Source organism: Aspergillus foveolatus, assembly GCF_047715535.1.
Source record: "Aspergillus foveolatus strain CBS 279.81 unplaced genomic scaffold BDW70scaffold_83, whole genome shotgun sequence".
NCBI classification, from domain to species: Eukaryota; Fungi; Ascomycota; class Eurotiomycetes; order Eurotiales; family Aspergillaceae; genus Aspergillus; species Aspergillus foveolatus.
This window is the reverse complement of record NW_027396147.1, coordinates 54280-79506: the sequence shown is the minus strand read 5'-3', so window position 1 is coordinate 79506 and position 25227 is coordinate 54280. Positions and strand designations below refer to the sequence as shown.

The following is a 25227-nucleotide window of genomic DNA, read 5'->3' as shown; positions in this document are numbered from 1 at the left end:
CCTAGTGGACGTGAAAGACCTCATCCTATCCCAAGAAGGAAACTGAGGACTCACAAGGCGCTGAGGGGGTGTGTCGACCAGAGAGGACCTCCTCTTACTAATCAATATCCAGCACCTCGCTCGTCCAATCATATGAGGCAATCACACCGCCATAGGCGGATTGCAACTATCTATATATTAACTGAATTATCTACTGATATCGAGAACATTCTTTCTTGAAGCCTTTGAAAAGGCATAAATAGCCTATACAGATTGTAGTTAGAAGATTAGGACCTTCAAGACCTTCAATGCAATCGCTCGTTACATATATCAATCACATGACCAAATCGACGCTAGCAACCACCTCCAGAGCCGACAGATCCTTGCTCGGCACTCAACCTCTCACCTCCTCCAACTCCGCATCTTTTAATCTTACGTGAACCATCGACCATGTTATATTTATTGCTATCGATTGGCGAAGAAATAATATCCTTGTGACCTCGCTTAACAGAATGGCATTTTTCACGCCTTACATCCAGCAGAGCTTAGGTATGCGATCCACCCCCGGACCGTTTTCTGGGCCCAGCCAAAGTCTGGAAGCGGGGTCGGCCCCGGGACTATTTAAGACGCTACGGCCCTCGATGCGAACCCAGACAACAACCTGACAAACCTGACCTAGCCTCGCTTAAATACCACAATGGATGCCAAACGGTCTCGCAAGTCGACAAACGGAGGTACCGCGCGTCCACGCGTCAGGCCATCTCGCGGCCGAGGCCTGAGAACATCAACAGGATGGTGAGTGACCCTCAGCGCCCTTGAAGCGAGCATCAAGCTGACAGCTCGCTTACTCCCATACAGCCTCACTTGCAGGGAGAGACGTGTCAAATGCGATGACGGGAAGCCTACATGCGCCCGCTGCACCAAGGCGGGCCGCGTCTGTCGGTATCGCCAGCCCCAGACGCCCGGGCAGGCCGGCTCCGGGGAGACCGGACAGAAGAGGGTTGAACAGCCGAGGGTTGAAGCAGCACCCACTCCAGCCGCAGCGCCTACTCCTTACTTCCAGGTCCAGCTCAACGGACATGATGATGGTGTGGACCGTGGCAATCTCAGCGACCAGGGACTGTCGGTGACCAGCCTTGAGGCCCAGACTCTTCCCTTCACCCTTGGCGAGATATCCACCCCATTCGAGTGGTATGACCTGCTAGCACGCGATGCAATCAGCAATATCCAACGGTTAGGGGAGCCCCGGAATTTCCCCGAGATCACCCTCTCGCGTAGACAGTCACCCGCCCCGGAATGTATCGAACCTCCTCTAGGAGTGCTGGAGTATCAGTCTGAGCCTTGGAACTCAAACTATAGAATAGAACTATCGGCAGTCGACCTCATCTTCTTCCGATACTACATTGAAGTCGTTGGGCCGATCCTAGATTTGTTCGATCCCGCTCGGCATTTCACTAATGTCGTGCCGCATCTTGGCCTGCGAAACACGGGGCTCTTGAAGTCGATACTTGCCGTGGGTGCGAAACATATGTCTCTTGGTTATGCACGCACACAAGGAGAAGATGTAACTGCAGGCGTGAATGCGAGTAGCCCAGCCTCGCTTGCAGGCGTAGCAAACGCTGCTTCAGCTCCGGCTCCAGCCCACATGGCTACACACTATTACTACGAAACACTTCAATATCTTTCGCAGACACTGCTCTATCCCTCTTATGCGGACTCCCGCGAACTCTTAGCGACATCCACTATGATCAGCACGTACGAAATGTTTGACGCCGACGCTGACAGCGCCTCGACCTCGAGCGGGGACTGGGAGCGCCACCTGCGCGGCTCGTTCTGGATCCAGCGGTCTCAGGACAATGATGGCGAGTCTGCTGATGGACTGAGGCGGGCTGTATGGTGGGCATGGCTGCGGCAGGATCTCTGGGCCGCTTTCCGGGCAGGACGGCCAACCCTTACCATATGGCGTGCGAAGAAGAAGCTCGAAGAGCTTGACTCGGATGAACTGGCAACAAGAATAATCTACATCTGTGCCAAGTGCGTAGAATATGCCGCCTCGGGGAAAGCGCCAAACCAGGATCAGGATCCACGAGCCAGGATTGAGCAGGGCGACCGACTGCTCAGTGCGCTCGAAGACTGGCACCGTGTCCTCCCCGCCTCATACCAGCCGGTCGCGGTCGCTGCCATGGATTCCGCGAGTGGGAACGTCCGAGCATCGAGCATGATGCCTTCAACAAGCCCGGCCGACTCGACAAGCTGGGCTGGTGATAGAACTGGAATGCAAGAGCCCAGTACGTCGTTTTTCCTGCCTGTCTGGATCCACCCGCCCAACCACGCAGGCGCGATGCAAATGTACCATTTTGCCAAAGCCGTCGTGCTGCTCAATCAGCCCACAATGGGGGGATTAAATGCCTACGTCGCACGCCAGAAGCAGCTTAGTGAAAGCGTGCAAATGGTCTGCGGGATTGCCAATGCGTGCCAGGAACATGAATCAGCAATAGCTTTTGTGAACGTGCAAGCTTTGTTTGGTGGTGAGTACCCTTCCCCCTATTCGGTCTGACTCGTAATGTCCTCTGACGAGACCAGTCGGTCAGTTTGTCCAGTCGCCCCCTATGCGGGTGGAGTTGCTCCGTATCCTGGAGAACATGCTAAGGATCAGCAAGATTCCGGCCAACAGCCTTGTTGCGGAACTCAAACGGGTATGGCAAGAGGCATCAGGATAGCAATAAGTGTGCAAAGATTCATTCATTCTATTATATCTCTTCTAAACTACCACGCTCCGACAATGCCAGCAATCGGAATGTCAATCCCCGTTGTGTACGACGCTCCGTCCGACAGCAAGTACACATAAGCCCCTCCTAGCTCCTTTGGATCGGCTAATCTTGGCATACCACCGTAATATTGCATCTTGAGATTCCAGTCCGGCGCCTGGTCGACAAAATAAGTCATCTGGGTCTTGATAAAACCGGGTGATATTGAGTTCACGCGGATACCATGGTGCGCCCACTCCATGGCCAGCGTATGTGTCATATTCCGCACAGCACCCTTCGTAGCGCCATAGGGTGCGCTCGGAGCTGCACGGTTGGGTCGATAACTCGTCATGGAAGCAGTAAATACAATAGAGCCCTTGATCCCAAGCTCAATGAATTTGCGCGCAACCGTCGTTGCACAGAAGTACGCGCCAAACACGTTCAGGTTGAACAACTTGTCGATTTCGGCCCGGGTAAAGTCCAGCGCTGGCTGGTGCTTGGTCATTCCAGCATTGGCAACGAAGCCGTGGACGGCGCCGCTGGCAGACACCACAGCGTCGATTGCCGAGCTGATGCTTTCCTCGGATGTGACGTCGCAGCGGATGTATCGGAGGCGACTCGGATCGGCTGACTTTTTTTGCACAGCGGTGAATTCCTCGCCAGGCTCGAAAAGGTCTAGGCTGTAGACGGCTGCGGCCTCGTTGGCCAGACAGACCTCGGCGATGGCCAGACCGATGCCCCTGTTTGCGCCGGTGATGACAATAACCTTATCCTTCAGGGTGATTCGCCAGTCATGGTCTGGGCCGGGCTGAGTGCTGAGGAAGGCCGGCGTGCCGTTGTTTGTTCCGTTTTCTTGAGGCATATTGAAGATCCGTTTGCGAATGATAGAACTGATGGTTGAATTGTTCTTCCCCTGGGTTGTGGTCTCTTCGAGTGCCTTATATCCTAATCCGCGATGCAGCGTTTTAAGGGCCGGAGCACGCATCGAGGGCGCCAGGACTACCGCGTCTTCCCCAGTCGGAATAGACACGATGTCGAGTGCGCGCCTTCGAGGCGAGCACGGATCCACCGCATCCCATGGATATGAGATGGCCTCGCATCGAGGCCCGGTCGTGAGTGGAGATCTACGGGTTTATCTCCTCGCTTCGCGCACTGATAGGCTTGCACTGCACTCAAAACTCGCGGGGTAACCCCATGGGGATATACCTAAAGGTTCAGTTATATGTCTCGTTGATGCCGTGCTACAACAAAATCACACCTATCTCAGACAATTTCCCAAAATATCATTTTCAAGATGGATGCCAAGGATCTTGACGAGTATCAGAATGGCGAGTCTAATCACATTGAGGCCAGTCAAGAGATCTTCTGGACGGAAGAGGAGGAGAAGAAGCTCGTCCGCAAGATCGACCTCTTCTTGTTGCCGAACATCTGGATCATGTACTTGCTCTCGTACATGGACAGGACCAATATTGGAAATGCCAAAGTTGCAGGCATGTCTGATGATCTGGGCCTCACGTCTTCTCAGTATAGCATCGTCCTCGTTGTTTTCTTCAGTAAGTCTCTTGCCTACCCGACAGGCAGCAACTAACAAGAAGCAGTTGGCTATGTCGTCTTCGAGCCGCCTTCCAATATGATCCTCGTCCGATCTCGACCGTCCCTCTATCTCCCAGCAATAATGTGCCTCTGGGGCATTCTGACATGCGTCATGTCGGTCGTCCAGCACTACCATCATCTTATCGTTCTCCGGGTCTTTATCGGTATAGTGGAGGCCGGCTTCGCCCCTGGTATTCTATTGATCATTTCCTCCTGGTACAAACGGAAGGAACAGTCCAGGCGCTTTGCCGTCTTCATGTCGGCGGCTATTCTCTCCGGAGCATTTGGCGGGCTCATCGCAGGGGGGATCACTGACGGTCTCGAGGGTGTCCACGGCATTCGTGGTTGGCGGTGGCTGTTCATCGTCGAGGGCGCAGCTACCGCAGGGTGGGCGATCATTTCGACATTTCTGCTTCTCGATTACCCAGGAACCTCGAAAAGGCTGACGGAGCGGGAAAAAGCCATTGCTGTTGCCCGGCTGCAGGAAGGCGCCATTGCCAGAAGCGCTGATGAGCGTATCGGAAAGCTACAGGGGTTTTGGATGGCCTGCAAAGACAGGAGGACGTGGGGATTTACCATCGGCTATATGGTGAGTTCTCCTAGCCTTTCGTCTGCAGTAATCTGACTTCCTTAGGTCATCGTTGGCTCCTCAACCCTAACCTACTTCTACCCGACCCTAGTCTCTGGCCTCGGGTACACTGGCCGGATGGCGCAATACATGACTGTGAGTGACTCAATAATGACAAAAAGCGCCCAGCCAAGTAAACCACAAACCACATCCTAACCACAATAGGTCCCAATTTACGCTGTTGCCTTTGTCTGCACAATGATCACGAGTGTCTTTAGCGACAAACTCCCGACATACCGTGGCCTCATCATCGCCGGCTGGCTAACCGTCTCTATGGTGACCTCCATCATCGTCTGCGCCGTCTACGATTTCACAGCGCGGTATGCCCTCCTCGTCATCATGGCTGCAGGACTATGGGTGTCCAACGCGACCTCGCTAAGTTTTGCCTCCTCGTCATTCGGCTCCATGGATCCCGAGGTGCGCGCACAGTCGCTGGCCCTCATGAACGCGCTGGGCAATCTGGCGCAAATCTACGGCGCTTATCTCTTCCCTTCTGATGACGAGCCAAAATATCTCATGGGCTTTGGAGTTATCTCTGGAATGTTGGGCGTTGGTGTTGCTACGTATGTTCTTATGTTTGTTTTTGTGAGAAGGCTAGAGGTGAGGACTTCTGCTTGATCATATGAATGAATGACTGGATGTCTTGGATGAATGGGGCTTTGAAAATAGGATATCTGTATCTAAGTAACGAAGTCTTGCACTGCGTCGCAAAACACGAATTTCTATTAACGATTTTAGATACGAAAGACTATAACTGAGTATCTGAAACTGTGTTGCTATTTCTGACTATCCTGTTCGATAGCGTCGTTTCCACTTTGGTCCTAGATAGGTCCTAGGTAGACTAGGCCAGGCAAAGTCTCAGTCTATCTAAACCGCGAATAAGTCGTAGTAGCTGCTCTACAATTGGAGTAAAAAATGCGATACCTCTATTTGCTTCGAGTCATTTTTTTGAGCTGTGATGTGTTACGCTGGATAGCGCGTGTTGTGGATTATAATTGCAAAGGATACCCTGGCCTAGTCGCCTGTAGTCTTCATAAGCATCTTACTCTCGTAAGTTGGGCACATCACTCTAGAAAAGAATGGATCTGTTGAGGCCCGCGCGGCAGTATTCAAAGTACAAGTGCTCCCGACTGCTTCAATTCCTGCCGTACTCGAGAACTTTTAACATAGGGCTGGTCGATCTCAAAGGAATATCGAATATTATGTGGTTGATTGTACCAGGCCTCTACATCTGTGCTATGGATGGTTTCCCCTATGTCTTGAACAAGGAGCTTTGCTCAGTATATGCCACGCATGACGACTAATACTCATTCTGAACCCGTATCTATGGATTTGCCCCACTGTAGACAGGTCTGGTCTACTCAGTCAGTGTCGTGGTCCTGCTATAGCGTAGGAAACTTCTGGAGTACACGGAGGCAAACATCCGCAATGGCCACGATACCATGCCAGCTGCAAATAAGGTTGAATGAAGTTACAGTTCACGATAGCCTTTGATTTGATAATCAAGTATGAGATGAGGTGCAAATGATAGCTTACAGTTCCAGTTCTGTGTGACGACGTACTGACGGAGACGACCCGTAGCTCGCATTTTAGGGTTATTATGATTCTAGTTATGCTATGGAAGATTGGAGTAGACTATTCAGGCACTTAAACTGGATTGATCGAGAAAGCTGATATCGGACATAATACTCATCAAGTACATAGCACATAACTCCCATCTATTCTTGTATACCAAGTACCCAATCTTGGAGACTTCTAATGCACATTTGGATGCTCCACACCCACACTGGGACCCCCATTCAGATCCCGAAAGTCACCTCTAAGCACCTCAACCCCATCGCGTCCCACCTCGTCCACTAGCCCTTTCACCTTATCTGCGATGCTTCTCCCACTAAATCCAAAGTGCTCATACACCTCCTTACACGGCAGACTCTTCCCGAACTGGTTCTGCGCAATCGCCGCATCGGCATACCGCTCCCAGCCAACAGAAGGGTACGCCTCGATCGCGACAGCGGGTTTGCCCGCGCGTGGTTTTAAGACGGAGTGCTTGTACTCGCGGGACTGAAGTTCGAAGAGCCGTGCGCAAGGGAAGGAAACGACACGCGCTCTGATACCGTGCTCAGCCGCAAGGATCTCGCGCGCTGCCATGGTATAAGCCATTTCAGAGCCCACGCTGAGGAGAGTGACGTCAAAGTTCTCTTCCTCGGCAAAGACGTAGGCGCCCTTCTGCACGCCTTCGCGAGACGAGTGAGCCGGGTACTGCGTAAGGTTCTGGCGAGACAGTGCCAGGACGGAGGGGGTTGTGTCGTGCTGGATTGCCGCGATATACGCGCCAACCGTCTCCTCTGCATCGCAGGGCCGAATAAAAAGGATGTTTGGCATTGCACGATAGAGTGCTGCCACGGCGATGGGCTGATGCGTTGGTCCGTTCTCTCCAACGCCGATGCTGTCGTGAGTGGCAATGTGGATCTGGTGCAGCCCCTGTAGAGCGGCCATGCGTACAGCAGCAGCAGCGTACAGGTGGAAAACGAGGTAGGTGCTTGTGATCGGGATGAAGGTGCCCTTGTTGAACGCCGCCAGACCGTTGGAGATCGCGCACATGGCGTGCTCGCGGATCCCGTAGTGGATGTACCTGCCAGCATAATTTCCGCTCATACCGCACGCGGTCCTGAGGTCAGGGGACTGGAAGTCGACTTTGTTCTTGTAGGCCACGTTGACAGACGGGGTAAGATCCGCCGTGCCGACGAGGAAGTTCTTGACGTTCTGGCCGAGCTTGTCTGTCACCACGAAGGCAGACTTGCGAGAGGCCGTCGGGTTGGTCGGCAGATCTTCCTTTGCGGGGATACACTTTGTCCAGTCTGCTGGCATCTTGCCTGCGACGCGAAGGTCAAATTCAGAGGCGAGCACGGGCTCAGCTTCGCGGTATGCGGCAACAGCCGCGTGCCATTCTGCCTCATGGGTCTTCCCGCGCGACGGCAAATCGCTAAAGAAGTCGTAAACGTCTTGGGGGATGTGGAAGTGTTCTTCAGGGTTCAGGCCGAAGGCGCGCTTGATTTTGGCGACTTCGTCGACACCCAGGGCGGCACCATGCGCATCGGCCGTGCCGGCTTGCTTGGAGCCCACGCCGATGGTGGTACGAATGTTGATGAATGTTGGCTTGGTGGAGGAGCGAGCAGCGAGGAGCGCGTTGGTGATGGCTACAGTCTTTCGTTAGCGATGGTCACTTGAGAAGACAGGGATGAAGCATACCAACAACGTCCGAATCCCCATCGTACACGTCAATCACCTCGAAGCCTGTCGCGTGCATCTTCGTGTTGATATCTTCCGTATTGGCAACATCTGCCGTTCCATCGCAGGTCACATTATTGTTGTCAAAGATAACACAGAGGTTGTTGAGCCGCCAGTGCCCAGCCAGAGAAAGAGCTTCAAGACCGACGCCCTCCTGCAGACAGGCGTCGCCAACTATACACCAGGTCATGTTACTCACGACTTCATGGCCAGGCTTGTTGTACGTTGCGGCGAGGTTCTTGGTCGCCATGGCGAGTCCGACTGCGTTCGCGACACCCTGACCCAGCGGGCCGGTCGTTACCTCGACGCCTTCGTTCTCGATCTCTGGATGGCCAGGACATAGGGAACCGGGGTCTGTGGAGTGGTAGGATTTCAGCTGCTCAAGAGTCATGCTCTTGACGCCGACAAGGTGCATGAAGAGGTACTGCCAGAGGCAGGCGTGGCCTGCGATGAGTTCTTAGTCTTTCTATTCTTTTTTTTCTCTTTCCCCTCTATCTCTGGAGGAACACAAACCATTCGAGAGAACAAAGCGATCGCGGTTAAAGTAGTTGCAATTCGTGGGCGAGTATTTCATGACGTATTTCCACAGCGCAATTCCGATGGCCGCCATGCCCATGGGCGCTCTATAAGAGCGAGTTAGCTATGCTTTGCCGGACCACAACATTGGACTGAGTAGGAAGCGTACCCAGGGTGTCCGTCACCATATTGCTGAACCAGGTCGGCAATAAAAGCTCTGAAGACATTCAACACCCGCTGGTGCTTCTCAGCACTCTCAAACTTCACATCAGAGTCTTTGCTGCCATAGACGGCATTGTTGATGGCATTGGCAGCCTTTGTCGGCAAGGCCGTGGTCTTGGGGAGGAGTTCTAATCCAGGAGCCATAGTGTATGTGAGATGAGATTGATTGAACTGAGAACAAGTCGAGGCCACTGCCCGCCCTTATACCCCATGCACATCCCATCTATATCGCGAGCCAGATGATGGCTTGCTCAAATGCGATAATGTTTGGGATCGAGACGAGTGAGTACAGTGGCGAGTATGGACAGTAAACTGCCCTTTTTTTTGGTGCTGTCCCTCGATGCGAGGAGAAGTGGCCTCGAAGCGAGTCCACCACCAGTACACAAATTGCAACTTCGGCATTTCCCCACGTCCATGTGGACCCTGCGTCCCTGGACCAGGAAATTCAAGGTGAGTTCGGATAGCCGAAACCTGGAGATGGACTGCACAGACCAAAATGCGCCCCAGGGTGACGGGTTGACCGCTGAGGGGTACTTCAGCAGCTTCTATGGCCGTTATGAAACGAGCCAAAAGTGAACATCAGTGAAACAGGCTGAAGCCGAATTCCCAAAAAAAGGGGAAAAATGCTCAGCAGTGCGGCCCATGGAATGAAGCCGATTTGAGAGATTTTGCTTCCCTTGGATTGACCAACGTCTTGAAATTGATCACGAAGCTTAGAAAACGATAAGTACCGCACGTTACAGATAATGCCTTAGTGCCTTGCCTTTTTATTACGCTGTGTAAGTTATTCTCTGTCTCTTGGTCAGAACCTATTGCAGTCCGACTCAAGCTGGACGGGAGGCGAGCAAACCAACGCACGGTCAAAGTGTAGTATCTTCTCACCCGTTGTCCACAATATTCCTACCGAAGTCAGAGGAATTTGCCAAACCAAAGAGGGTGCAAGGGCATTTGACCCTACCACGCTTGACAAGACTAAGCGAGCAAGGCCACTACACATATATAACCTGGGTATCCACTAAAGAATTTACACCCGCGCCTGCAGAGCAAAGAACGTGCACTGACCAATGCCAATATCTTCAATGTACTCCTGCTTCTTGTTTTCTGGCTACTCCCGCGCTATTTGTTAGGGGACTGCGAATAAAAGCGCGAGATAGGCTGTTTCTGGGGCTACTGTCTTTAATCAAACTGGCACAAAAAGAACTTCGCAAGCAAGCAAACACAGTTATCCTTTCCCTCCTTCCCGAACCTCAACGCACTATAGGTATCAAAGGCATTTCGAAATATCTGAGACCATTAGGACGCGAGAAAAGCATAACAAGAACCGTGGTCGGACGAGGGTTGGAAGTATCAGCCTGTAGGACCTCGGATTCGACAGCATTCGAAAAGAGCGACTTTGGCTAGGGCCGCTCCCCTTCCATCTCGTCTCTATTATACTACTGGAAAACCTGGTCTGACTGGACATTTTCTTCTTTTTAAAGAGAAAGTCCTACATTCTAGAAATAGATATTAAGCCCGTTGCGCTTGCATCCATGCGAATGCCTTTGATTGGTAATCAAGCCGCTTTCTCAGCGTCGCACGTGTTTTAAGGCTCACAGCAGTACGCCTTGAAAAGGATTTTTGCAATTATTTACGTCTAGATTTACCACAAGAGCTCAAATATTCCGATTATTCAAGGCGGATGCATGTAGTAAGTAACTTGAAGGACGCGGCTAACGATTAACAAGAAAGGCGCTCGTGCCTGTCACCACTTACGGCACTAAGAAGCGCTCAGGGCCATGCTGTATCAACTGATGTATCAGGTAAGTAGTCAATCTCTAAGATGGTGCACCTACATAGTACTGAGTCTCCTGAAACTAGGGCATATTAGCACCTGTTGTTTGGGCGTTCGGTCTGGCGGTCCAAAGGATGGCGGTATATGATAGAATAATCAGGAACTCGCCCGTACACTAGTTCGTGCACGCCGAATACGGCCGAGGCCAGATTCATAATCAATTCTCAGCTGGTATAACTAAGTCGTATCTCTGATTTAAAGACATTGGGACTCAACTCAGTGCAGCCCACTCCAATTACAGTCTCCTTGGCCGAACATGAACAGCGCTGAAAAGGACCTCGAAGGAGGATCTTCCTCATCCTGCATAGATCAGAGCACCCCAACAAACAGCCCAGTCTCCGAACAGTCTGTGCCTCCACCCCCAGACCGCGGCCTCAGGGCATGGCTACAGATCCTGTGTATGCACCTCGTCTTCCTCAACACCTGGGGCGTAAGCAACGGCTTTTCCATCTTCAACCAACTGTACACAAAAACCCTTCCAGAATCCAGTTTCACAATCTCATGGATCGGAAGTATCCAGATATCGCTCCTCTTCTTTCTTGGTGTCTTCGCCGGCCGCGCTACAGACGCAGGGTACTTCAGGCTCGTGTACATGGCCGGTGCGTTCTTCCAAGTTTTCGGGTTCTTCATGCTATCATTGTGCAAGGACTACTGGCAGATCTTCCTCGCTCAGGGCGTCTGTATGGGAGTCGGCAACGGTCTCACTTTCGGGCCCGGACTGGCTGTCACGTCATCATACTTCTCCAGAAACCGCAGTCTCGCAGTAGGGATCGCCGCAGCAGGCGCAGCAACAGGCGGGATGATATACCCCGTCCTAATTCACCAGTTGCTTGATATCCACGGCCTCAGCTTCGGCTGGACAGTACGAATTGCCGCTTTCCTGATGTTGGTAACCCAGATTCCCGGCTTACTATTCTTCCACCCTCGCCTCCCCCCTCGACCCTCCGGCCCGTTCCTCGACAGCGCTGCGTTCAAAGAGAAGCCGTTTGTCTTCTTCGCGCTCAGTATGTTCCTCAACTTCTGGGGTCTCTACTTTTCCTTTTTCTACATGGGGACATTTGCGAGAGACCGGCTCGGCGTACGCGATACGCAGAACTTCATACTCATCCTCAACGGCGTAGGCGTGCTCGGCCGCATCCTCCCAACGCTCCTCGCCGACAGAGTCACAGGGAAACTCAACATTCTGATTCCGCTGAGCTTTATTGCTGCCGTTGTTGTCTATGCGTGGATGGCCGTGCATACTGTTGCCGGTCTGTACGTCTACACAGTGATTTACGGTCTAGCCGGCGGCGCAGCACAGTCTCTTTTCCCGGCGACGGCGACGACAATGGTAACCGATGTGCGGAAAACAGGGACAAGAATTGGCATGGTTCTTAGCTTTGTGGGCATCGCGACCCTGACCGGGCCGGTGATTGACGGAGCGCTGATTCAGGCGATGCATGGAGAGTATACGGGGGCGCAAGTGTTTTCGGGGACTTGTATTGTGCTGGGAGCTTTGTCAGCGCTGGCAGCAAGAGTGGCGAAGACGGGGTGGAAGTTAAGGGTGGTGGTATAGCTGGTTTGCTATGCAGTGAGGGGTGGTAATAGGGGCGATTGCCGTTACTGAAGGTTCTGATAGAGCATAACTCGAAATTAGCAACTGGTTTGAGTTTTTGGTTCAGTTTGGGCTCCAAAAAGCAAATACCACAATATTGCTTCTATCATTAACCTACTTCTGCCTGGGGCGGGTTCACATCTAAGATCTCGAACGACGGTCATCAACGCGTTGCTCTGATAGATCTATCGTAATGGAGCAGTGGTTGTTCGTAGTCTACCTATCCGCTGTCAATGTAATCATAAGAAAGTAACAACAGCTTTATGCGCGCCGCAGAATGCACCAAGCATGGTCATAGACGAATGCGGGAAAGTATCAAGCATATAGTCATTGCTGGACTTAGGGTTCTGGTGTAACGCCCTTTCCCTTGCTGACAGGAGCCTGGACCGAGGCTTCGCTAGGTACCTGATCTGTCATCAACAGAGCTTGGCTGATCATCGCCGATCTCGGCTCTCCTCTTGCTGCAAACTATATTATAGTCCTTGAACCCCGAATAACCGTTGCGATACCAGCTATCGATGCAATGTCCTCGAATCTACCCCTTGATGTCGCGCGCACCCTGGCCGAACACATCTCAGTAGAAACTGTCGTCCCCGAGACATTCCAAGCGCGTTTCAAACCAGAGCGGCAAGGCAACACCGCCTCCTACTCTTACGGCGGTTGCGCTCTCGGTGTTGGAGTACAGGCAGCATGCCGGGCCGCACCAGTTGGGTACAATCTCTACAGTGTAACAGGGAGTTTCCTTGCGCCAGTGTTGACAGACAGCAAGATCACCTGCTCTGTGCGTCGGCTCCGGGATACACGTACATTCGCGACGAGGCAGGTTGAAATCTCGCAGGTCCAGAATGCCAACACTAGACTATGTGTCATTATGCTTGCGGATTTTCACAAGAAAGAGAAGGATTCTCTTCTTGAATACTACTCCCCTCCGAGATCATATCTACTCGAAGCCAGAAATCATGTCTCACGCCCCAGGAAATTGGGCAGAAGAAGGTTGAGCAGGGCACCATATCAAACGAATCCTTATCGCTCTACAACACCCTTTTCGGACTAATTGCTCGCTTCTTCGAGGCCCCACAAGCACTCGAGGGAATATCTGCGCATAATCTCCACGGCATGGCAAAAGAACAGCCCCAACCGCCTCACCAAGCCCTTCTTCCCCTGACGGCAAAAACGTCCGCAGACTGGTTCCGCTGTCGCGCCCCCTTGTCCACCAGGTCAGACCACTACGCCGCGCTGGCGTGGATGCTTGACGCGTATCTGACGTTCACGCCGCTAGCACATAGCGGGATGTTCTTTGATGATGCCGCAGCTTGTGCGACGCTGGATTTTGCGATTAGGTTCTTCTGCGACGAGTTTGATTTGTGTGATTGGTTGTTGAGGGAGATTAAGACCATCGTGGGGGGTGAGGGGAGGTCGTATACGGAGGGCAGGGTTTGGAATGAGCGTGGGAGGCTAGTCGCGAGCATGTCGCAGCAGTCAATCTTGAGGCCGAAGGTGATGAAGAGAGGGGGTAAAGCAATGCTAGAGATGCAAGATGTGTGATAGGATTACTGTACGTGTATATTTATTGCCAGACAGGGCTCTTGACCGAACAGGTGCAGTTGCATGTTATACGCTGTGGCTGTTCCTAGAAGAGATGCACCTGTGGTGTTGAGAATTTGATAGATTATATTATTGATAGAATACATTGGAGACCTGTGCCTTATGATCTACCGGTCGGATTGGGTGTCAAACCTCAGGGCTACGTCCGGAGGATATATGAGAGGAGATAGTCATACTGCCTAAAGCTTTCCCTGTTGAACAGAAAGTACGTAGATAACGGCGAGCTTTGATAATCTCCAGCTGACAAAAACCATGGAAAGTTTCGAATATAGTTACGAGATAGAGAAACGCCTGGCATAATTTTTGGGCGTAAGATTTACGATGCATGTCACAGTCATGCTACAATAAACCTGTATCCAAGACGGTCCAGGAGCCGAAGCGCAGGGTATTTCAGAGACATGCGAATATGCCTTGGCATATTTTGCAGCGGCTATCAAAACCCGTTATTCTCTTCATGCTATTTTATAGATGTCATAGAACCAATTGCGAGTACCTTTATCACCTGGTAGCATCCGCGGCAGATTTGTTCGCGGCTCTGCCGATTATCCTCAGACTATGCCTGCTGATAACAAGTTCGTTTTTTATCGAATAACGGAAGCAATTTGATGAACTGCACACAAAATAGCTGTCTAACTTGTTGATCCCTCAGATCCTACATAATGAAGTTGACTTTGTATATCTCAGCAAAATATCACACGACTTTTCTATAATCAAGGCATCCAGGACACAAACCATCAAGTTTAGCCTCGGTATCATTATTGACATTTACATATAAACTTCTGCAGGGACAACTTCATTTCAATGTTTACGGTAAACAAATATCATCATGCTCTGGAAATACGGATATTTCTGCTTACTATACATACAGAAGGGCCGGCTATGGGAGAAAAAAAAGGTTATTTCTCGTAGACACTGGCATACTACGCCGGTCATGGAGCTCAGACGCTCAAGATCGGTAATCGAAAACAGGCTTGTTGACAAAAGTTCATTTCCCATTACTGCATCTAAATCTGTCTGTCAGTACTGCCGTTATTCCGCACTTATGGTTTCAGGTTGCCTAAGGTGCATCCCGCTGTGCAAGTTGATATGCAGGCAGATTCAAGGAGAACCTTCCAGGTCGGAACGTCGATTATGACAATTTATTCTGAGCTATTTTGAGGCTACAGGAATCCTGATGGGATTCAATGGGTAGATATGAGGCGCCTGCAGGATGCCTCTTTTCAAACCAGACGGGCTATAAGATTGTTATAGCCATTTCACTCTTGCATATGCCTAGCTAATGAACCTCTGTTGTCCCGGTATATAGCCTTTTGTTTGACTGCCTTAACGCAATCTTCTTAAACTCCGCCGTTGTATCCTTGATGGCAACCTCAACAGGTAACCTCTCCATCGAACTGGCCCCATAGAACCCATGCAAGCCAGCCACTCGTTCAAGAATAAACCTCGCATCCTCCGGCCTCGCGATCGGCCCCCCATGGCACAGCAGGATCACATCCGGATTGATTTTCACCGCCGCGTCTCGAATCGCTTGGATCTCATCCACACACTGCTCCAGCGTCTTGCCCGTTTTAGCGCCAATCGTGCCCGAGGTTGTAAGTCCCATATGGGCAACCAGAATATCCGCCCCGGCCTTCGCCATCGCTTCCGCCTCGCCCACATTAAACACATACGGGGTGGTCAAGAGGCCCAGTTCGCTTGCGGCCCTCACCATCTCCACCTCCTTGTCATACCCCATCCCTGTCTCCTCCAGGTTGGCCCGAAACTGCCCATCGATCAGGCCTACTGTCGGGAAATTCTGCACCCCGGCAAACCCCATCCCCTTCAGCTGGGAGAGAAAGCGAGGGATGTCCTTAAATGGGTCGGTCCCGCACACGCCCGCGATGACGGGCGTGTGTTTCACAACGGGCAGCACTTCAGACGCCATTTCGACCACCACTTCGTTAGCGTTGCTGTATGGCATTAGCCCCGCGAGACTCCCGTGGCCGGCCATCCGGAACCGCCCGCTGTTGTAGATGATGATCAGATCGCCGCCGCCCGCCTCGACCGATTTAGCCGAGAGGCCAATTCCTGTGCTGGTCAGCTCTGTGTGCGATGCCGTGAGCGGGAGTGCGGGGTTCCAAACCGGCTCCAGCGCCGACGATAGGCTTGCCCGCTTGGATCTGGGCGCGGAGGCGCGACAGAATCTCAGGTCGGGAGGTTGGTGGTGCCATTTTATTGCTCACTGTAAACTAGAAGAGGATGGGAAAATGAGAAGTCGGTGAGATGCTGAGACGGAATGTTGTCCCTAAACGAACACTGAAAAAATGAAGTCATCGTGCTGGAGCTTCCCCGCTTCACATGACCGTCAGCTTACAGCCTCCTCAAATGGATCAAATCGAGAAAAGCGAGCTCCATCCAGACAATCTAAATCTGAATCTAGATCTGGATCTAAATTTGTAAACACATATAGGGTCACTCAAGAGTTAACACGCCCAGCCGAGACCAAGATGCACCTCATCCTCCTGGGAACCCTCGACACAAAACGCTCCGAGGTGCTCTACCTCCACTCCCAGCTCCACCAAGCAGCAAGCCGCCTCAACACGCCTCTCTCGGTCACTCTCATCGACTGCGGCGTCCGCGGCGAAATTGACTCTAACCCGGCCATCACAGTCTCCCATACAGACCTGATAACAAAATACCCGTATGCCTCCGATGCCGACTCCCCAAGCCCAGGCAAGGACCTCTTCGCCATCCCCCGGGGCGAGGCAATCTCTGTCATCACGGACTGTGCCACGAAATGTGTGTCAGAACTCTTACAGACACAGGATGTCCATGGGATTATCGGCGTAGGCGGCAGCGGCGGCACGAGTCTCATCTCGGCCGTCATGAGAAACGCCGCAAAGATCGGTCTGCCCAAACTGATCGTCTCCACCGTGGCCTCAGGAAACACGGGCCCTGTTGTTGGCGAGATGGACCTCACGCTCATGTACAGTGTCGTCGATATTGCCGGGTCGAATCAACTGTTGAGGGATATCCTGGGAAACTCGGCGGGGGCGATGGTCGGGATGGCGAGCGCATACAAGGCGCGTCTTGAGGCGCGCAAATCCGCTTCCCCAACCCATGCAGAAAAGAGCAGACTCCGCGTGGGAATCACTATGTTCGGCGTGACGACGCCCTGTGTCGACGCGATCCGGTCGCACCTCGAAACCAACTACGCTGTCGAAGTCTACGTCTTCCACGCGACTGGACATGGAGGGAAAGCCATGGAGCGGCTGGTGGAGGAAGGGCACCTCGACGCGATTCTCGACCTGACGACGACGGAGATCTGCGATCTCATCGCGGGAGGGGAAATGGCGTGCGATCCCCGCAGACTCGAAACGAGTCTGAAGAAGGATATCCCGACTATCATCTCTGTTGGCGCGACAGATATGGTCAATTTCGGGCCGATCGAGACGGTTCCGCCGAAGTATCAAGGGAGGAAATTGTTTGTGCATAACCCCAGCGTGACACTCATGAGGACGTCCAGGGAGGAATGCGAGGCCGTCGGGAGATTCATCGTTGGTAAGGTGAATGGGTGTGTACGGGAGGGTAAAGCTGGGCTGGTGGAGGTGTGGATTCCTAAGGGTGGAGTGAGCAAAATTTCTACGACTGGAGGCGTCTTTGAGGATAGACAGGCGGACGGGGCGCTTGCGGATGTTCTCATGGCTGGACTGAAAGGCAAGGTCAGGGTTGTGCAGGATCCGAGGGATGTGAATGATAGAGGGTTCGCCGTTGATATTGCAGAAAGACTGATGGCATTGGTAGCAGCTGCAGGCGAGAAGGGGTAAAGGTCTAAATAACCATTCCCGGTGTGTCCCTTCTCTAAATGGAGATTGTCTGGTTTCGCTGTATGTTGAGTTAGCAGGAAACAATGCCCTGACTAGCACTATATATGATTCCCGAGGAAATTTGAACTGCAATGAACAGCTCTTTCTTGGTACTTTGCTGAATTAACTACTTTCATACTTTCATACAGTAAGCTGGGTATTTGCTCTGCACATAGCTGTTTTGAGCCAAGGGTATAGATCCATATCACAGCCTAAAACATTTACCATATCTGAACTCAATTTGAAAATCACATACCCACCGAAAAAAGAGTCGGATCCAACACAAACGGATGTTGCTGATGCTCTTGTTCGTAGTCTCCCTCGGACATAGTACAGTCGGGGCCCCAGTTCATGGGTTCCTGACGCAACAGACCAGACGACAATGACCTCTTTCTGGTACTCTCACCTCCGCCCATCTCATTTCCCGGGCCTCTATAAACAGAGCCATGAATCTGGGGTTCCTGTCGAATCCCCGGTAGCAAGTCCATATCCAGATCTTTCGCCTTCGCAATCCGCCGCACAAACCCCTCGCTTATCTCAAAGGCCCGGCGCCAGCTCGGGTCCAGGTCCGCCATGCAGTGGAGCCAGTTTAGAGCCTTCTTAGATGCATTCCAGATGGCCTCTGGTGTATTCCCCTCGTTCTGGTCTCGGTTGCTTTCCTCGGCCTCATGGCCTTTCCTTGTGTGCTTTGTGACGTCGTCTGGGACAAAGCCGATGGAGGTCTGGATCAGCAACACCGTGAGCGCTTGCATGATATAGTGTAGTATGCACCACCATGGTGATTTTTTCAGCATCCACGTTGCGTCTGGCTCGTCGGGGAGAACGAAGATGAGCGAGAGGGCCGAGTGGACGCACGTTCGCGCGGTGTTATTTCCGAACCGCGAGCGCGCGAAGCGGATATTTGTCCCTTCTTTGAGGTCAGGGCGCGTGAGACACGGGCGGCTGAGGATGATTTGCGAGCTGTAGTAGGATAAGGCCAGACCAACCTGTGCGCGGGAGTCTCGGGAGAGACTCGGCTCCTTGTCCTTGTCCGTGAATGCGAACGCCGGATGCAGATTGGAGACCCACGATTGGAGCATCGACTGATAGTGAGGGATCTCGGATTGGCCGCGGCCGCTGTGACTCTCTCGAGTTGATTGCAGGCTGTAGATGGCCATCACGGCGGCATGGGTAATGATCGATAGATCGACGAGGTGAAAGAAGAAGAGAGACCCGTTCGGCTCTATGGATCGCAGCCAAGCAGTGCGTGCAGCTAGCTCCTCATCGGTGGCATAGACTGTGAAATGGAGCCGCTTTTCGCGCTGATCAGTCATTCCGAGGATTGTCTTTAGCTCAGGATGGTCGAAGTCGTCCTCGTCATACGGGACAGGCGGATACAACGACATAGAGCGATGGTCTAAACAAGGTACGCGGCCGGTCATGCCGGAGAGTAGATGCTCAAGGGAGAAGATGGTCCACCAGATGCGCGTCCTTGTTTCCTTCGAGACTGGATCGATGTGCTCGCTGAATGCACGGAGATTAAGGCCCAGACAGAGCGCCGAGCGTGCGGCGCTGCCGTTCACCCGCCATGACCTAAGATGTTAGAGGTTAGTTCATTGTAGTAGAGGGGTCGTACCGGTTCACTTGGCCCAAGGCGAGGAAGTATATGGCCAGTAAGAGGTCGATCTGGACCTGGTGCAGGTCTGCATGGTCAAGCACGAGGTGATGCGGCGAACGGAGGCACGAGGCTCTTGATAGAAAGACACGATCATCGACGTCCCTGCCAGCGATAGGCTCGGCCAGTTGATAGTACTTGGCGCTAATAGCAAAAACCAGGTTCAGCACAGCCAGCCATTTATTGGTGGGGTAAGCGGAGCTAGAATAAGCCGCCTCGAACTGGGCCATGAACAGGGTCCTGTTGAGGAGGGGGAACGACGGGGCGATCGAACCGAAATAGATTTTTACGAGACGCTCTGCCCATGGCTGCGGTGGTAAGAGCCTGGGATCAATGTGTGCTGGATCGGAGAGAGAGAGGTTGTCGACATGGTAGCTCATAGACACGATAGACTCCTCAATCTCCGTTTCCTGTCCGCCTTCCATCTTGCAGGCCTCGATCTCGAGTTTCTGCATCCATGCTATCTCGGACTCTTTGCCGATATACCCCGCTGCTCTGCTTTCCTCGGTGCGGTTCGGGTCTTCGGTCAGGACATCGACCTCGTCGAGTGATCCGACGGACGAGGTGGACGAGGAGGACGGAGAGCTGAATCTTCGAGTGTCCCTGAATACTCTGGGATCCGACTGGACCCCGTTTGAAGTTGCGCAATTGCCCGCGATCTCCTGATCTCGCTGGCGCCCGCCACTCCCTGCACGCTGTTCCTTCACCCTGTCGACTATCTTTCCAAGCTGATCATAGCCACGGTTGTCAAACGCCTCAACGATTTCGTCCAACTGTCTCTGTACCGTGTCGAGCTCCTGCTCCATTCGTCGCTGGGCACATTTTCTTCGCCGGTCAAGACCCCCGAAGACGCATTCACTGCCGCTCTCGAGACACCTGTCGCAGGGATATCCCCCGCCACACTACTTCGTGAGTCATTTGAATCTTTCAAGTAATCTAGTCCAATCTAAAGCCATACCAAAGCCAACTTACCCGAGACCGTCTCGCCTTGCAAGCCGTGCAAGCAGCCGAGCGCTTCGTGCGCTTAGGGAGCGCACCGCTTGATGGCTCACGGGGATGAATTGGCGCAACAAAACGGAACGACATCAGGTCAAATTAAGCTACATGCGACATGTAGAATGTTGGGTGAAAAAGGTATCTCTATAATTGTTGCAAAGTCCTGCAAACAAACTCTTGCAGGCGTTCAGGTGATTCGGCCGGTGATGATGTCAGAGGCAGTCCTAATCAGTGGCGAGCTCCTCGGTAAATCTTTCCTGCCCGTTTGATTGGTGAAGCATATAGTGGTTGGAGGCAGTCGAGCTCAGTGCTACACTGGTTCTTCTTCGATACATATAGGTATGGATGGCGTCTGATGTCATTGATATCATGCCACGAGGCAAACGTAGAGCAGAGCAACCAACCAGAGTGAAGCAAAGCGAGCGTGATCGTGTACACAAGGGGCAGTGACTAGATACTACCGGTTGTTTGATCTGCAGCTAGTTCTACTTGATTATATGGATAGCTGCTTAAGTCTGGATCGCAGTATATAGTCCGTCACTCCACTTCTTTTGGACCGTTACGGGTCTAGTGACATACGGTTGTCAATTGATTGTCAATGAACGCCTTCGTAGATGCCCGTTGGACCACCCTTTAGGTAAATATGCCAATCATTCTAGGCCCGTATAACCTCCTAATTACTACCCTGTAGCTCTCTCTGCTCTACAAAGACTCGATTGACATTAGCCTGATAATTATGGTACAATCTTTCGCGATATTACTGCGAGCCAAGACCCCGCTCTCTTGGCTTGGGGACCTTGATGCCCTACCTTGGAGACATATATAGCCTAAAGTGACCAACGATTTTACTGAGCACTTGGCCCTCAGAATGCTTTTTCTTTGGCTGCTGCTACTGGCTTATAGAGTAACGGCGAAACTATTCGAAGCGCCGAACCCGGCCTTCTGGGAGGAAGCCAGCCAAGTTATCGTCTCAAACGTCACTATCGATTCCAGCCCAGTCTCCGACTCACCAGTCCCCTCCATTGACCATAACACGCGCCAGAAGAAAGAATACGTGCACCTGCAAAGCCGCCTCGACCGGACAAGCGGAACATGGGGCTCATCCCACCCGCGCCACCGGCTCCTCATGGCCCTCTACGGCTTCAGCCGGTACAAAGAACGCAGTCTGGCTGAAGTGAAGAGGTGGCGGGATCTGTACAAGCACGTCCCGAAAGGCCAGAAGCAGCTTGTCGAACGAGTGATTGGGTATACGCGCAAACTGAATACGGTCGAGCATCTTTTTGAGTATAATGATGTGCTCGCTGGGGACATTGTACGCTTTGGGATGGAGTTTTATGGCATTGAGCAGACCGAACTGGATGCGTTCATTCAGGATATGGAGAAAGAGAAGAAGGGCACTGATCGGACGAGCGTCGTCCAAGCCATGAAGCATTTTGTGCGAGACTGGTCGGACGAGGGATTCTTCGAGAGGGAGGGTGCGTTCAGATGTATTCTGGACAATCTCTCTGGTATCGAGCGCGAGGGCGAGGAAAGACCGGTCCGCGTCTTGGTTCCTGGTGCAGGGGCTGGGCGATTAGGCTACGAGATCGATGCTCTAGGAGGTATGCCTATTTTGACCCATGTAGCTTGGAGTTTCCATCGATTAACGTACTTAACCGGTCGTCTTATTTAGGTTTCGAAGTAACGATTAACGAATGGTCCGCATACATGAACCTGATTCATCGCTATGCAGTCCAAATCGACGCTCCGGATAGCCTGATCTACCACCCCTATATTGACTGGTGGTCTCACCACGCCAGCACGTCCGACATGCAGCGCGGCGTATCGTTCCCAGATTCCATTCCGCGGCCGTCCTCCAAAGCAAGTGTGGTGATGATCGAAGGCGACTTCACTACCATCTTTGAAGATTCAGACTCAAGCACCTACGACATAATCGTGACCCTCTTCTTCATCGATACCGCGCGGAATCTGGTAAACTATCTCGAGGCGATTTACCGTCTTTTGAAACCCGGCGGGAGGTGGATAAATCTGGGTCCATTGCTCTACGGGACGGGCCCGTGGCTGCAGCTTTCACTCGATGAGATCGTAAAGCTGAGTGAGGCGTTAGGGTTTGAGTTTGAGGTTGATGCTTCAGATCAAGGCGGGATTGTTTGCGGGACGCTGACGCAGGGAGAGGGATTGGACGGCAAGGTTAGGAGTATGTATGTCCCGTATGGACAGAATAAGAGGGGACTCAGTCGGAATGCGTACGATGCGCAGTTCTGGAGGGCGCGGAAGAAATAAGTAGTTGGGAGGCTGGAGTGAACCGTAAAATGAATGGCAATAAAAGTCAGGTACTGCACTAGACTTTCAGTAATCTGGCCAGATTACAGCCTCTCCTTCAATGTAACTCTGTAGTAGGATTTCAAAGGAGCCGTGGCTACAGATATGCCCATTTTCAGGTATCGTTGGCCTCGCCATAGACATCCAACTTCAGGACAGGCTACGGCGCAGCGTTTATTGCACAATGACGACAATAGCCCGACGACTATAGAAATGCTTTGACAATATGTTCTTTGGACACTCCGAGAGGTTGTTCGGGGACAGTTTGCGTACGACCTTCGACGCCACCGCCATACATATCATATCGTCAGGGTCAGTTGTGAATGTTACATTATTTCCGTCAAGCGCACAAAGCGCTTTCATACTATCTTAGTCTCTCTTTTTAGGCTTGCTGGGTTTCTCCCTTGCAACGTACCCATGCTCAGCCATAGAAGTATTCGCGACAGAAACATGGTTGTTCTGAACTCACGCAAGCTGCGCGTAATAACTCACAAGGTGCCTCCCGACGACCCGTGGGCCTGTGCGTCTTTCACTAGGGAGAAGCTCAAGCTCCCAGAAAAAGCCCACGAATGCCCTTGGGAACAAGAAAGGAAAGTTCTCACAGGAAGTCTCAGGAAGGGAGTATTGGATAAGCAAAGGGGCACATGAAGAACTGTCAGCAGAGCCATGGCCGAGTCCTGCTATTAGATACCGCTTGAAAGAAGCCACGGGTTCCTGGAATCGGTGACCAAATTCAGCCCTGCTGCAACCAGGTAATGAGTCACTTTTTATTCGTCCTCGTAGACCTGAGCTCAAATCTCTGATCAAGGAGGAACGTAATCAATTTTGACCCTTAGATAAGGGTTAATAAGAAGATGCAAAAAGCAAGTTCTTGTCTGCCATTGGCTCCTGCAAAGCGTGTGAAGCCGGGCTGAAAGGCCTTTGGCTTTCACATGGTTCCAAACCTAGTGCACGAAGGTACTGAACTTGCCGTAGGACGGATTAATGCTGCCACAGACATATACAAGAACAAGAGAAGTTTCCTAGTTCATTCGTTTTTGGCCGCATAATGCCTAGTGGAAAACTGTTTTTCGAAGTACGGTTGGCACAGAACTGAATGACTTCTGACAAGCAACAACACCAACTTACGCTCGGTGCTTCCACTACGAGGCACCAATGACCTACAGCAGATGCCCATCTGATCAGAGTGCTACCTTTATCATCCGTATTGTACAAGTTGGCGTTTCGAGTGATGAGCTCCTGGGCCGCCTTGCTCCCATTCATGGCTGCGGCATACATCAAGAGGGTCATGCGGCTTCTGTCAGTCGATTGAGGTCAAGCCCAGCATCAACAGATCGGCCAACTTCCAGCAGTCAATGATAGCCAGATGCAGCGGCGCTTGATAGATAAAGTTTTCATGTTAGGAGTGGTCACTGAGTAAGAATCACTGCCGCAAAAGCAACAAAGAGACGGCATCTGCACGTTCCAGGGAGATTTCATTATTTAAAGGTGACATTACATCTCGCTGAGGCCGTCTCACACATCAATGAGAGCGAAAAATCGACGGTATTTTGATACTCACTAGGACAATATGGGGGATTTGACAAGAAGCTCGAGAGCATCAATATTTCGCTGCGCTATCCCAGCACCAAGTCACTGAAGGGCCAAAGGCTTTCTTGAGATTCAGACTGCTGAGATTGGCTCCAACTGGCAACCGCTGACAGCGCGGTCAGACAGTCCATGCCTTTCCGACTCTGAAAGCATAACTTATGTTCAATAACGTCCGTACGTCCGACCCGAGGGGCTCATGTGCCGCTTGCTTTGTTGTTGTGGTTTTCGCAAATGTCGGTCTCGAAAGCGGCTGATGGTGCCGATCACCTGCACAACGAGGGCAGTGATGCCGGATCCGGTAGACATGCCGATGATCTCATCCATGGCCGCATAGCTCGTGGGCACGTAAGTTGTGTTTAAAGAGCTGAGTGTGATAGTAATCGGTGGGGAGTTCGTGGTAGACGATGACTTGGGCGGCCGGCCCACTTCCTTCAATTTCCCGTTCTGATCATCACAGGCTTTTCGGCGACCAATAAATTGGAACCAGGCTGCAGCTTACAGGTGACATGATCGACAGAATCGTGGACAAAAGGGCTGCCAGAGACTGCCAGCGACGATCGTGATCGTGCACGAGGAAGATGAACTCTAAGAGTGATGAAATGACAGGTGTGAACCGACACGCTGGTTAGGGCTACCACCCGCAGGCTTTACCGGTTGAGCCTTTCGGAGCAAGTCTTCGATATTGACTATGACACGAATCGCTCTAGTAGGTAGCGGCAATGTAGTGCCGCATCAAAGGATCTCGGTTGATTGATTTGGGCAGGAGAAGTTAGTGAGAGCAACCCTCCATGAAAGGACAAATATAGTGGCACCAACT

The 25227-nt window shown here is 52.0% G+C and overlaps 11 protein-coding genes across 11 annotated transcripts; 6 read left to right on the top strand and 5 right to left on the bottom strand.

The window, feature by feature from the left end:
* Positions 1-577: 577 nt before the first annotated feature.
* Positions 578-2722, top strand: BDW70DRAFT_118859 (Zn(II)2Cys6 transcription factor). Its single transcript, XM_073734718.1, has 3 exons — positions 578-774; positions 838-2507; positions 2563-2722. Exons 1-3 carry the CDS (start codon positions 677-679, stop codon positions 2697-2699), a joined length of 1905 nt encoding a protein of 634 aa, XP_073591896.1. The 5' UTR covers positions 578-676; the 3' UTR covers positions 2700-2722.
* A 23-nt stretch (positions 2723-2745) lies between these two features.
* On the bottom strand, positions 2746-3588 carry BDW70DRAFT_153664 (uncharacterized protein; the record flags this gene model as incomplete). The annotated part of the gene is made up of 1 exon (XM_073739688.1): positions 2746-3588. The coding sequence occupies one exon, from the start codon at positions 3586-3588 to the stop codon at positions 2746-2748; it is 843 nt and encodes a 280-aa protein (XP_073591895.1).
* A 128-nt stretch (positions 3589-3716) lies between these two features.
* Positions 3717-5722, top strand: BDW70DRAFT_118866 (major facilitator superfamily domain-containing protein). Its single transcript, XM_073734719.1, has 4 exons — positions 3717-4279; positions 4325-4908; positions 4954-5043; positions 5113-5722. The coding sequence occupies exons 1-4, from the start codon at positions 4021-4023 to the stop codon at positions 5563-5565; spliced, it is 1386 nt and encodes a 461-aa protein (XP_073591894.1). The 5' UTR covers positions 3717-4020; the 3' UTR covers positions 5566-5722.
* Positions 5723-6702: 980 nt separating this feature from the next.
* BDW70DRAFT_171740 (transketolase family protein) lies at positions 6703-9117 on the bottom strand (the record flags this gene model as incomplete). Its single annotated transcript, XM_073743299.1, has 4 exons — positions 6703-8144; positions 8197-8679; positions 8749-8858; positions 8921-9117. The coding sequence occupies 4 exons, from the start codon at positions 9115-9117 to the stop codon at positions 6703-6705; spliced, it is 2232 nt and encodes a 743-aa protein (XP_073591893.1).
* A 1721-nt stretch (positions 9118-10838) lies between these two features.
* BDW70DRAFT_171738 (major facilitator superfamily domain-containing protein) lies at positions 10839-12359 on the top strand (the record flags this gene model as incomplete). The annotated part of the gene is made up of 1 exon (XM_073743298.1): positions 10839-12359. The coding sequence occupies exon 1, from the start codon at positions 11061-11063 to the stop codon at positions 12357-12359; it is 1299 nt and encodes a 432-aa protein (XP_073591892.1). The 5' UTR covers positions 10839-11060.
* A 562-nt stretch (positions 12360-12921) lies between these two features.
* BDW70DRAFT_153659 (thioesterase-like superfamily-domain-containing protein) lies at positions 12922-13943 on the top strand (the record flags this gene model as incomplete). Its single annotated transcript, XM_073739687.1, has 2 exons — positions 12922-13179; positions 13353-13943. The coding sequence occupies 2 exons, from the start codon at positions 12922-12924 to the stop codon at positions 13941-13943; spliced, it is 849 nt and encodes a 282-aa protein (XP_073591891.1).
* Positions 13944-15140: 1197 nt separating this feature from the next.
* BDW70DRAFT_143966 (TIM-barrel enzyme family protein) lies at positions 15141-16255 on the bottom strand. Its single transcript, XM_073738182.1, has 2 exons — positions 16126-16255; positions 15141-16070 (listed from the first exon to the last, which is right to left on the bottom strand). The coding sequence occupies exons 1-2, from the start codon at positions 16211-16213 to the stop codon at positions 15280-15282; spliced, it is 879 nt and encodes a 292-aa protein (XP_073591890.1). The 5' UTR covers positions 16214-16255; the 3' UTR covers positions 15141-15279.
* Positions 16256-16489: 234 nt separating this feature from the next.
* Positions 16490-17809, top strand: BDW70DRAFT_163886 (Tm-1-like ATP-binding domain-containing protein; the record flags this gene model as incomplete). Its single annotated transcript, XM_073741382.1, has 1 exon — positions 16490-17809. One exon carries the CDS (start codon positions 16490-16492, stop codon positions 17807-17809), a length of 1320 nt encoding a protein of 439 aa, XP_073591889.1.
* Positions 17810-17885: 76 nt separating this feature from the next.
* BDW70DRAFT_118833 (Zn(II)2Cys6 transcription factor) lies at positions 17886-21320 on the bottom strand. Its single transcript, XM_073734716.1, has 3 exons — positions 20475-21320; positions 19464-20404; positions 17886-19420 (listed from the first exon to the last, which is right to left on the bottom strand). Exons 1-3 carry the CDS (start codon positions 20586-20588, stop codon positions 18097-18099), a joined length of 2379 nt encoding a protein of 792 aa, XP_073591888.1. The 5' UTR covers positions 20589-21320; the 3' UTR covers positions 17886-18096.
* Position 21321: 1 nt separating this feature from the next.
* Positions 21322-22888, top strand: BDW70DRAFT_118837 (N2227-like protein-domain-containing protein). The gene is made up of 2 exons (XM_073734717.1): positions 21322-22099; positions 22171-22888. The coding sequence occupies exons 1-2, from the start codon at positions 21367-21369 to the stop codon at positions 22779-22781; spliced, it is 1344 nt and encodes a 447-aa protein (XP_073591887.1). The 5' UTR covers positions 21322-21366; the 3' UTR covers positions 22782-22888.
* A 1684-nt stretch (positions 22889-24572) lies between these two features.
* BDW70DRAFT_163883 (uncharacterized protein) lies at positions 24573-24918 on the bottom strand (the record flags this gene model as incomplete). Its single annotated transcript, XM_073741381.1, has 2 exons — positions 24573-24854; positions 24910-24918. The coding sequence occupies 2 exons, from the start codon at positions 24916-24918 to the stop codon at positions 24573-24575; spliced, it is 291 nt and encodes a 96-aa protein (XP_073591886.1).
* Between the last annotated feature and the right edge of the window lie 309 nt (positions 24919-25227).

What these genes read in the sequence shown, in the direction of transcription:
- BDW70DRAFT_118859 (XM_073734718.1), top strand. Translation starts at nt 677, where the DNA reads ATGGATGCCAAACGGTCTCGCAAGTCGACAAACGGAGGTACCGCGCGT. An exon ending in CTGAGAACATCAACAGGATG is followed by an intron (nt 775 to 837) that starts GTGAGTGACCCT and finishes ACTCCCATACAG; the next exon opens with CCTCACTTGCAGGGAGAGAC. An exon ending in CGTGCAAGCTTTGTTTGGTG is followed by an intron (nt 2,508 to 2,562) that starts GTGAGTACCCTT and finishes TGACGAGACCAG; the next exon opens with TCGGTCAGTTTGTCCAGTCG.
- BDW70DRAFT_118866 (XM_073734719.1), top strand. Translation starts at nt 4,021, where the DNA reads ATGGATGCCAAGGATCTTGACGAGTATCAGAATGGCGAGTCTAATCAC. An exon ending in GATTTACCATCGGCTATATG is followed by an intron (nt 4,909 to 4,953) that starts GTGAGTTCTCCT and finishes TGACTTCCTTAG; the next exon opens with GTCATCGTTGGCTCCTCAAC. An exon ending in GGATGGCGCAATACATGACT is followed by an intron (nt 5,044 to 5,112) that starts GTGAGTGACTCA and finishes TAACCACAATAG; the next exon opens with GTCCCAATTTACGCTGTTGC.
- BDW70DRAFT_143966 (XM_073738182.1), bottom strand. Translation starts at nt 16,213, where the DNA reads ATGGCACCACCAACCTCCCGACCTGAGATTCTGTCGCGCCTCCGCGCC. An exon ending in TATCGTCGGCGCTGGAGCCG is followed by an intron (nt 16,071 to 16,125) that starts GTTTGGAACCCC and finishes TGACCAGCACAG; the next exon opens with GAATTGGCCTCTCGGCTAAA.
- BDW70DRAFT_118833 (XM_073734716.1), bottom strand. Translation starts at nt 20,588, where the DNA reads ATGTCGTTCCGTTTTGTTGCGCCAATTCATCCCCGTGAGCCATCAAGC. An exon ending in GCAAGGCGAGACGGTCTCGG is followed by an intron (nt 20,405 to 20,474) that starts GTAAGTTGGCTT and finishes CTCACGAAGTAG; the next exon opens with TGTGGCGGGGGATATCCCTG. An exon ending in GCCTTGGGCCAAGTGAACCG is followed by an intron (nt 19,421 to 19,463) that starts GTACGACCCCTC and finishes CTAACATCTTAG; the next exon opens with GTCATGGCGGGTGAACGGCA.
- BDW70DRAFT_118837 (XM_073734717.1), top strand. Translation starts at nt 21,367, where the DNA reads ATGCTTTTTCTTTGGCTGCTGCTACTGGCTTATAGAGTAACGGCGAAA. An exon ending in CGAGATCGATGCTCTAGGAG is followed by an intron (nt 22,100 to 22,170) that starts GTATGCCTATTT and finishes CGTCTTATTTAG; the next exon opens with GTTTCGAAGTAACGATTAAC.